This window comes from Rhagoletis pomonella, unplaced genomic scaffold, assembly GCF_013731165.1.
Source record: "Rhagoletis pomonella isolate Grant_MI unplaced genomic scaffold, Rhpom_1.0 Rhpom_scaffold_00002, whole genome shotgun sequence".
Taxonomy (NCBI): domain Eukaryota; kingdom Metazoa; phylum Arthropoda; class Insecta; order Diptera; family Tephritidae; genus Rhagoletis; species Rhagoletis pomonella.
This window is the reverse complement of record NW_023458556.1, coordinates 114150290-114161468: the sequence shown is the minus strand read 5'-3', so window position 1 is coordinate 114161468 and position 11179 is coordinate 114150290. Positions and strand designations below refer to the sequence as shown.

Sequence of the window (11179 nt, the reverse complement as noted above, 5' to 3'; positions counted from 1 at the left end):
TATAGTATATTCGTTATGAAATGAAATAAAATAAGATAAAATACCTTTTTAAGAAAACAAAGTGTGTATACTGAGAAAAAATAAAAAGCATTCAACTATATTAATGGGCAAAGAATAGTGAAAGAAGTAACACTGTTTCACGTAAGGTAGTCAATATGGCGGAATTAGAGCGAGAAGTTGCCAACTGATAACACCTTGTATTATTGCATCATGGATTGGACGTCTGGATAAAAACTTCCAAATCTCGTGTATATATAAGCGAGTCATTTCAGCATGCTTCTGTTGCTGCTTTCGTCACTCGCGCGCACTGCCGTGCGCTGTGATACTTACATACATTTCGCACACCGTCCTCGAAAGTGGCACAACTAAACAAAATAATTTGGTAGATTTTTTGCATAAATCAATTCGTAAGATATTTCTCAAATTAATGAAACAATGTTTTGCTTCGTGAATATATTCTCTAACTAACAAACTAATGTTATACTTTTTTTTGTTTCAATTGCGTTGAATCTTTACGATCCACAAGCACTTATACTATTTCCCGATCTAATTTTTGAGCTCTATGAATTAAGAATTGGAAAATCTAACACATCTTACTCAAATCTACCACATTTTTTTGCCGATTCTACCACACAAAAATTAAGAGGGGTTTGCACCAGTGTTGCCGCGAAGCATTTTTAGTAGTAGCCAAATTCCTTCAAAAAAAGGGCTAAAAAAGAGCTAAAAAAGTCGTTGTGGCTAAAAATGGTAGCTAAAATTGTTTACTTACATAATCATATATAAGTATACACGCAAACATTTTCAATAAGTAATGGTATAGAAAAACAATGAACCCTGGAAAAAAGCTAATATTTTATCCAACCAAAAACCTTTTCGTATAAAAGGGGAAATATACGACACCAGCTTGCTGGATCGATCAAGTGATTGTACCATCAAGCTCGAAGCATATAACTTACCACCATGCTGGTACAATATTTATTTCTTTACAAATGAGGTCGAGGAAAGATCGAAATGATTTGAGCCGAAATTTCATAATTTTTCTACCATTTTGTTAAACATTGTTTTTTTTTTTAATCACAACTGCAATATCGTGAACTTAATATTCCACAAACACAGCTTTGAAATTTCGGCCAAATTATTTTCTACTTTGAAAATTTAGCTAATTTCACCACTCACGACACCAGCACGCTGGTACAATCATAAAATTTTCAAATAGTTTTTGCAGTCGCACCAGCAGCTGGTACAATCACACCATAAGAACATACAAGGTCAATTGACTTTATGGGCCATTTAACTAATGAAGCATATTAGGGGCCAGTTTTTCAGTGCACGGCCGTGGTTCAAACTAAGTTTAAACGCCCGATCTGGCTGGTTTAAACTAAGATCAGCCAATCAAAAGTCAGCCAGCTGTTCAATTTAAACCCAGTTTACCTAATCTGAGTTTAAACTGGCACTGAAAACTGGCCTTAAGGGCGGTAAACTTATTTATTTTAAACTATAGTTAAATCGTTAATAGATAAGTTAAAAAACAGCCCTAACACTTATACAGTATGTATGTATAAAAACGTAAGGAACATACAATACATATATGTCAGTCTTTCTTAGTTTAAAAATTCATCTCTTACATATATGCAAAAAAAAATAGATCAAATTAAGCATATAAAACTTTTTCATGCCCAGTATGAATAAATTCTCCAAAGGGCTAAAAAAAGGGCTAGGGGCAATTTTAAATTTATGTGGCCAAAAAAAGTAAAGGTTTAAAACGGCAACACTGGTTTGCACACTGCTTACAAACAAAATACGGGCAGGAATTTCCGTATCTCAACCAGGGTACGAAAATAAACTATATTGTACGTTACTATTTCGTTTCGTTTATTACTTCAACAGTTCGGTACAATACGAAAATAAAACGGCTGAGTTCACTTTGCGATAGTACACTACAGTAGTTTAGTAGTTACAGACGAAACAACAAACGCAATGAATCGTGCAGAGAAAAATATATGTATATATGTAGTACATGTTTTTTAATTGAATTGGATATGAAAATTGACAGAAAAAAATATTTTTCAAGTAATTGAAACGTTTGCATACATATAAAACGTACCCTATGGTACAATTGTCACAAACGAAAAGCAAACGTTTCTCGTTGGGGAAAATTACAGTGAATCTTACAATTTGTTTCTGACTATGTACAAAACTGAACAAAACCACAAATGATATGATGATCGATGAGCAAATGGGAATTGTTTTGTACAGTTTATTTTCGTACCCTGATCTCAACCCTGTTTGTGTGAAATATTTTATTTTTATCAGTACTTATTTTTCTTTTAATCAATCTATGTTGAAATAAAAGTGAAAATAAAAAAAATATTTTGTCAGAACCCCCCAAAAAAATCCTGGCTACGGCCCTGCATAGCATTACATATCGATGGCTGAGTGGAAGATCGACCTATCTCGGCAGTCAGTTCGAAAATGCTCTATCTCAAAAAACTTTTCAAGAACACCCTATTTCAGAATTAGTTTCAAAAACGCCCTATCTCAGCTGCCGATTCAAAAACGCCCTATATCAGCATATTTTCAATACATTTTGAAGTGAGATAGGGCATTTTTGAACCGAATTTTGAGATAGGGTGTTTTTCAATTAAATTCTGAAATAGGGCGTTCTTGAAAAGTTTTTTGAGATAGAGCGATTTCGAACTGGCTGCCGAGATAGGTCGATCTTCCACTCAGCCATCGATATATAGAAGTCTGTTGGTTTTTGATTTCTACGTAAAAATGAAATTCTATGCAGTGCAGTGCCAAGTATGCATAACTGAGCTATTGGGGTGTCTAATTCATTTTACATGCTGTCGCGTTCTCATCGTTACGCTCTGGCTTATATACTTACGCTGTTTTAGCACCTGCTAACTCTCTGCCCATTCCTGATTATTTTTTCTCTTAAGATTAAGAATCTCTTGCCGATAGTATCGATACTATCGAATCGTGGGATCCAAAACTATCGAAAATTTCGAATGGTCCATCGGTAGATAGCGTCTATCCGAAATAGCAAATATAACTTCTATTTCTTGGACTTTATTGCTTTATCCATTTTTTCCTAAAACTAAATCGTGGTATAATGCTCAATAACACTAGTGAAATAAATATTTGTACGCCACAATAACAATAACATAATTCTTATTCTTTCAGATAAGTTCACAGATATGCTTTCGTGGAAAGGTTTCCAAGTGTCTACCAAGTTGTCATATGCAATTTATCTTACACAGTTCCCCGTGTTCTTCTTCAATGTGGGTCGCCGGCGACATATTCACCACTATTACAACTTCGTCTCCATCATTGTAAGTCACTCTTGCAGCCGTAAAGCATTTTGTGCGCAAATCTGAATTTACTTATCATCTAAAAAATTGTATGCCACTCTCCTTCTAGCTGGATACCAATGAATACATCTCCATATTCCTCGCCTCGGTTGCCCTTACAATATTTTTCGATGCACCATTCCAAAATATCAAAAAACTATTATTCAACCGTGCTCGTGCTCCGAGCAAGAAGCACCTGAATGTAACTTTGAGAGTATCAGCAGGAAACCTTTCTGATTCCGAATCGACACTATCATCAGAGCCGTCTACTTCATCAGTGACAAACACAACATCGTCGACAGCACCACCCCTAACAAATAGTTCGACATTGAATGGGAAAGTCATACATGCTCACATCGATTAATGATTCGTATTAAGTTTAACTTAAATGTCATTGTTTTAGCTTAAAGTGTATAATTACATAAGTCATTATTTAATAATTAGCGAGAGTTTTAGGCCATAAGTTTGTGATGCGTACTTCTAACTATCTACATACCTGTATATAACAAATATATTTTAAGAAGGATATTTTGTGTGTTTTATTGATATTCATGATCTATTCGAAAACTGTTTCGAACAAACACATATTTGGAACTTCTGCAATGATAGGACTAGGACAAGTAAGGTATTAGAAGCAATGTCAATTATTTCTGCATTAGAGTTACTTTGGTAACAGTAAAGACGACACGGAAGATGAGCTACTTATGTATGTGCATATGTATTTACATATATTACCTTCGCAGCGGAATTATCCCTAGATAGGCTCACCGACACGAACTGTAGTCCTTACTTAAGTCATTGACGGATTCCTTAATATCATATTATTCCTAAAAGAGCATGCAAGTCACTACGAAAAGAGTAGATCTCTTGTTGCAAACCACTCCTTGCTTATACAAGAATTATTGAAAAACTTCGCGAGATGCTTTAGCGAGTTGCCGTTAAAGCTATATTCATTAAAATAAGATGATGCTAAGAAGCATAGTCTGGTGAGAGCAACACCAGGTGCTTTGTTATTTTCCACACCCCCTGCACTTATTAAAATATGCTGCAACAAGTTTGGCAATGCCTAGCAACTATCAGGAGCAAAGAAAGCAGGGCGAAACCGGAAGCCGGTAATACGACCAAAAGATAGAACATCTCCGACTTGGTAATTCATCGTCTCGTGGGACAAATACTAGAAAATAAAAGTAAGAATAATAAAACCTCAACTCCAGTACGGGAGGCCGGCGCTCCCAAACAAAGCCCTAAAGGAGTCAAAAACTCCTCACCCAACTAAGCCACGGCACCACCGGACCTAACCAAAAGTAGACCTATGCGTAAGCAGATACCAGGTGCATCTGCACCGACCAACAGTAGGACTAAGGCACCCTGATCCGAGAAGTCCAAAGGTCAATGCTACACACAAAAGTATCACTGAACGGGAGACCTGCACGGCGAACGCCGCAAATCCCGGGCCTTCCTGCAGTGGGCTTGCCACTCAGCGAACAGCGTCTGGCCAGCTCACTGGGGGTGGACCCAGGAACATGGTGACTTGCAATAGCGCCAAGGACTTCGTCCGAACTGACCGACCGAAAGCCACCCACCAAGATCTACGTACTGCGTCTCGAATTCTTCGGCGCCAGCCACCTCACCGATCAGGGAGGATCAGGTCTCGGAGGAGGACTTCGTGAAGGTACAGGAAGACATAGCGTGGGCCAAGATTATACCGGACTTCGACCTTAACCTATAGGGCAAGACTGAGACTACAAAGCGTCAAAAATCCGTGGAGAAAGCCCGACCCGGGCACTGGCACAGAAAAGGGCCAAAACACAAAGTGCCTGGACTCGATCATTTGCGGAGATAGCCACGGACCGGAAGGATATTGGCGTCGTGGACGAAAGTAATGAGGAAGGCAGGATCCCGAGAAACCAATGGAGGTGGGTCGAAGCAGCCTTGGCAAAGGTGGAATGCAGATTAAGAGGGTGAACCCTGGACCACCACTCTCGTCCACGGACGCTGGCTAGTTGCAGGGAAATGTCAAGCTCAGGTGTATCCGGGAGCCCGCCTAAATTTGTAGATGCCAGGGACATCCCATCGCGTCCCAGAGCGAGATCCAGGGTACATGTAACGCCTTCCGAACCTACACATAACTGGAGGGTTGTTAACACGGAGCCAACAGAGCGAGCAACAATGCAGGTAGTCCTGCTCCTAAACGATGAAAGCCTGGAGACACTCGCAAAAGGCGTATAGGGTAAACTATGGCTTTGGGAAGACTACGCTAAAAGTTTACAAAACTGACATCTAAGACCTAGTAATCTTGGCAGCTTGTGTGGAGGTGGACGAGCCACCCAGCGACCATGAGATGGAATTTGACGAATGTGAAGCAACCGAGGAGCTGAGCGGGAACCCCTCTTCCAGCTCAAAGGCAGGTAAGCCTTACGGAGGCTGTATACGGAGAGTGAACTTCTCAGCGAGGACGAAGCCAACGCGACAGTGTTAGAGAGGCGAGAATCGCATGATGAAGGTACTACAAATCAACACTCATCCCAGTAAAGCCTCACCTGGTTCAACTGTCTTCAGGTTAAGTAGACATCGTTTAATACAAGAGGATCACTGGTAGGGTGGCGATAGGTAGCCACTAGAGCTGTAAAACTATCGATAGTCATCCCATTCGATGTTTTCGATAGTTTGCATTGAAACTTTCGATACCATCGATAGTATCTGATAATTTTAAAATGTGTTAACGAAGCTATTTATATAAACTTTAGTTTTGTTTAGTTCCTGAAGAATTAGCTAATTGTTATATAGCGATTTTCAGTAACTTTGTCCTTTCTCTTCGATTTTTTTAATATTTTAAACCGATAATATAAAAACTTAAAATTCCCAATCGTAGAAAAACAAATCGCTTGTAAACTTAAAGAAAACTGTATGTCTTACAAAAAACTTCAGAACTCACTCCAAAATTTTCGGAAAAGTGCATATTTCAAGCGTGTGCTACAAGAACTCAAATCATTGTACAAATAGCGTAACCGTACCCCGACTTCTACATGATTATTTATCCATTCAAAGTATCAAAAGGAAAGAAAGAATTGAATTCAATACTTGAATAGGTAAAAAAAAACAGCAAATCCACGTTGCCAAATTCTCATTTTCAAAAAATAAAAAAATTCAGTAGTACATATAATATACTTAAACAATCAGCCTTATCATGAGTTTCATTTTCCCCGAACCGGTTCAATTTTCACTCTTGGTTTCCATGGTTATACTATGGACGGATGACAAATTTTCGGGTGAATTTTTTTCAGGCGAAACTCAGGATAAGGCAGAATATGTATATTTCCTCAAACAAAGACTATCGATAGTGGCCAACGACCATTCGATAGTGCAAAAAAGTAGAACCATTCGGTAGTATCGATAGTACCATCGATAGTTTTACAGCTCTATTAGTCACATACTTCGCTAGTGAGAATATTCATATGTTTATCGTTAATCTATCTCACAATCTCAGTTAAAAGTTAAGTTGTATTTTAAATTCAAATAAAATCAATTTTAAATTCAAATAAAATCAAGATCCAAATGCCAGAATTGTAAATATGTATGTATATTAGAGTGGTTCAAAAATTTTTTTTTTTGGAAATTCATAAACGCTAACTCAAATTATTGTTATTTGTGATAAAAAAAAAAGAGAAATGTGTTTTTTTATTTAAAAAAAAGTTTTCTTTGAGGTCGCGCTGGTCGGTTTTTTATAAAAACGCTGATGTTCTTAATTTTTTTTTATTTTCTTGACATGTTAAAATGCAGCTAAAAATGTGGTTTTTACATATAATTACTCTGGTATTATTGGGGAACATTCCCTTAATTACATACCTCTCTTGGGCAGTTAGAAAGGGCCTAGTGGCCGAAAATATGCTCTCGAAAAGAGACTAGTAAAATTAAAACGTTGATACTGAACGATTTCTGGGTTGCTAATTAGGAATCTGAAGTTAGTTTTTCAAAATTCAAAATGACGGATCCAAAATGGCGATCCATTAAAAAAAAAAAAAATGATTGGATTTATTCGAAACCCGGCACTCGAGAGCTTTTAGGGTCGCCGATTACGAATCTGATGTCAATTTCTTTAAATTCAAAATGGCGGATCTAATATGGCGATCAAATTAAAAAGAAAAGTACTAAAATTAAAACGTTGAAACTGAACGTTTTAAATATTGTCAAGGGTTAAAACTCGTTTCCAGTGGGTTTTTGAGCTTTCTGATTATGAATCTGATGTCAGGTTTTAAAAATTCAAAATGGTAGATTCAAAATGGCGACCAACTTGAAAAAAAATTATTGGATTTGTTTGAAACTCTTAAACGATGTTTCCACAGCAACCGAATCACGTGGTTCGCTCTCTCAATTATGAACGACGAATCAACCTGTTTACACGACACATTCGTGATTCACTTTGCATCTCTGCTTTTTGTTCTTTGCTTTTGCTTAATGTTTAATGTGCTGTTTATTGTGCATTTCAACGGTGGAGAAAAAATTTGCAGTGGTTAATTAGCTAAATCAATAGTTTTAACGAATCTAGCTATTTTTTCAATGTTTGTCCTGGTGGGGATGTGTGTGGTCTATGTGTTTTGACAGCCGTTATCGATAAAAATTAGAGAAGACAACGATTTGTTCTTGATTCGCATGTTGATTGGATCTGAATCACCTACAAAAGAAGTGATTCGCTCTCAAAATTTTTTATGGCGAATTACGTGATTCGGTTTGTAATTGGGGCGCCAATCACGAATGAGAGAGCGAATTACGAATGGAAGAGCGAATCACTTGGGGTGGAAACTTCCCTTTACGTGCGTCAAAAGTTGAGTGTTGGCCAACGTTCGTTGGGTCCGCCGACGCAAGGGTTGCCAATCTGACGCTCTCTATGCAAACACACACAGTATACTCAACTGTCAGTTTCATCCTTGAGCGGAACGTACGCAAAGTACCCATTCTGACCCAAGAATGATAGAATACAAGATTGCGCCGTCCTGGGCGTTGACATTTGTGTACCACAAGTAAACAAAGAATAGAGCGAAAAGAAGAACGAGTTGAAACAGCGAAAGCAGTTCACTTTACTGCGAAAAACGTGTTTTAATTTTGCTAAATGCGAAATTATTGCATTTTTCACCTAATCTATTAAAGAACAGTGAACATTGTAGTGCACTCCATTGTTTTGCAATTGAGGCTGCTTCAGCAAACGTTTTAGTGCACTCCATTGCTTTGCAATTAAGGCTGCTGCAGAAAACTACAGCAGCATCTCTGCGGGACTGATTAGTTAACTTGCTAATGGAGGCTGCGTGAAGCAGAAACAAAATCATTGTGAGGAAATGCTGTTAATATAATAATAGAGAAACATTTCGGGAACGGCTTTGCCGTGCAATATGTACACAAAATGCAGCGATTCGTCCCAGTGCTACACTTGCATCTACGCTTCTTGCATCTTGACGGCTGTCGCAATTTAACACACAGCACTTCATTGTATTAGTTTTTACGCAGTCTTCAACTCAAAAATCACTCACAAATTGCAAATTAACATGATTTAAACTGATTTTTCACTTATAATTCAAATTTCTCTTTCGCTGATTTGTAAACAAAGGTTTATTTACAAGTTACCACAACTGTCAAAATCGGCAAAACCAAAGTAGCGGTACCACTGACGGCGCCACCTTTGTTTGCTGCACCGTGGTTCGAACCCTATTCGTCACCCGCATTTTTAAAACACAAAACTTGAAACAACAAAACTGCAAAGCTTTTTACCCCAAACTTCAAATTCAGAAACTCACAAAATGAAAAGACCGAATCTAGATATATCGATGATAAACAAACAAGCAAGCAAAAAGCTCTTCAAAGCAGGATGGGCAAATGGAGTGGTCATTTACGCCTATCACAGTCAGGTGTTTGCGCCACGTGAAGTGACCAGTCAGCAAAAGACGTTTTTAGTGAGAGAAAAAACTATATAGACCTTCTGAGATTGGAGGCAACATAAGTTTTGCCCAGCTGCATCCACTCGATGGCTCCCAGTCATTGCTGAACGAAGTATCCACCCAGTTTATGATGGTGGCTTCGACGGTCGAAATGGGGAGTGCTATAACTGGTTGCGGATCGAGGAATGCCTGGTCTGAGCGAACTGTGGCCAAAGGGTCAGACGTCCCGAGTTGCCCGGCACCCAGAGTTAGGCAAGCTCGTTCGTTATCTTTACCAACATAATTTAGTCGGGACTTGCATTGCCGAACTAGTTTTGAAGTACTTGGATAGAGGGCTGGCCAATGCCTTAAGTGCAGCTTGGCTGTACTTGTAGACACGTAAACTTCTTCCCCTCCACCTATTTTCCACCACGTAGTCTATGGCTTTGGGGGTTGCAAATACCTCAGCCTGGAATACTGATGCATATTCCCCAAGAAAAAAATTACCCTGAGTCAGTTTTGGAGCCATCAGTGAAGAATCGGCAATGTACGAGTGCGGGCTCAGTGCTGGAATTAAACCAGCATTCCCCCTCAGGGAACTCTCTCTCTCTAGAATCTCTTCAACAAAGGTAATGGGAGCGTACTATTCTGCAGCACTGAAAAGAAACAAGTGCTCAAAAATCTGCCGCCGCCAATTTTCGTTCGCATCGCCTCACTCAGTGTTATACCAACATCCGTTTCTTTTTAGTCTGCAGGTGACCTTTAAGGCTTCCCACGTATGATGACACAAAGTGACGATAAGTTCACCAGTGCGTCAAGAGCACTTTACACCACTAAAAAAAATTAAAGTTAAATAAATAGGATATCAAGCAACCATTTTCGTTCTTTACTATCGAAACCAGATGAATTTTCGTGGACCCCCACTTACAACTCGTAGACCCCCATATTTTTTTCACGCCAACGTAGACCCCTGTCGAGTCTCCCGTGGACCCCTGGGAGTCCACCTGCGACACTTTGGGAATCACTGGTATAAAGTAAAGCATTTTATTATGGGTTTTAATTTTGCTTATAACCAAGAAACATACATCCGGCCCTTAGGGCCGTTTTCTGAAGTAACCTGTAATTTTAAAGCTCACTTTATATTTAAAGGTTATATTAAAAATTAAGCTATATCTAAAGTTAATCACTTATATTATTGGTTTTTGACGTATGTATGTTTCTTGGCTGTAAACCAAATTAAAACTTTAGACACAATCATAATTTTTAATGCAACATTTAAGTATAAAGTGAGCTCTAAAGTTATCTTAGTATGTCGGTGTGCCATCAAAAAGAAAGACCTATTCAGATATATTTCAATATTTTCAAAGGCACACAGCTGAAAAAGGTCTTATTTTATTCTTTAATGTGTAACTAATATGTGTATAAATAAATAAGAACAATTTAGTTATTGCTGAAAGTGCAAAATGGAAAAGAACTTAAAATACTACCTTGTTGATAAGACAGATTTGACAGATTTTAAATTACTAGTATCGCCCAGTTGTCGAAATTCGTCATCTTTTTTTATACACTTTTAAATTTCACCTGTCACCAGTACTAACTCTTTTATGCGAATTACTATTTTGAAGTCCACCAGCATAATTTATAGCGAATTTACAGGAAAACTTAAAATCGAATTATGAACGTTAATACCGGATTGATTAATGCTAATTCTACCAAGTCTCCTCCTCAGTAGCTTTTAAAAATAGACCGAAAAAGGAACCTCGATTTTCATTTATAAAAAATATGCATATGTATTTGTATGTATGTATAGATGAGATGCCCATCACTGACTAATATGTCAAACAATTCAGACTGTAAATAAGTCCGTAAGTAAGGTATTGACAACATATGTTGCTGTGTCAAATTTCAGGACGTTAGCAT

At 38.0% G+C, this 11179-nt stretch overlaps 2 protein-coding genes across 2 annotated transcripts in view; both read left to right on the top strand.

Annotated features, from left to right (window-relative positions):
- LOC118757150 overlaps positions 1–29 on the top strand; it is an 871-nt gene extending 842 nt beyond the window's left edge. Inside the window, exon 2 of the mRNA XM_036491889.1 lies at positions 6–29. Coding sequence (XP_036347782.1) covers positions 6–29 — 24 coding nt within the window. The remainder of the gene's footprint in view (positions 1–5) is intronic.
- Positions 30–3186: 3157 nt separating this feature from the next.
- Positions 3187–3881, top strand: LOC118734352 (O-acyltransferase like protein-like; the record flags this gene model as incomplete). The annotated part of the gene is given in 2 exon segments (XM_036464079.1): positions 3187–3335; positions 3424–3881. Coding segments are annotated over 2 exon segments (443 nt in total), but the record flags the coding sequence as incomplete, so codon positions are not given.
- Positions 3882–11179: the final 7298 nt, after the last annotated feature.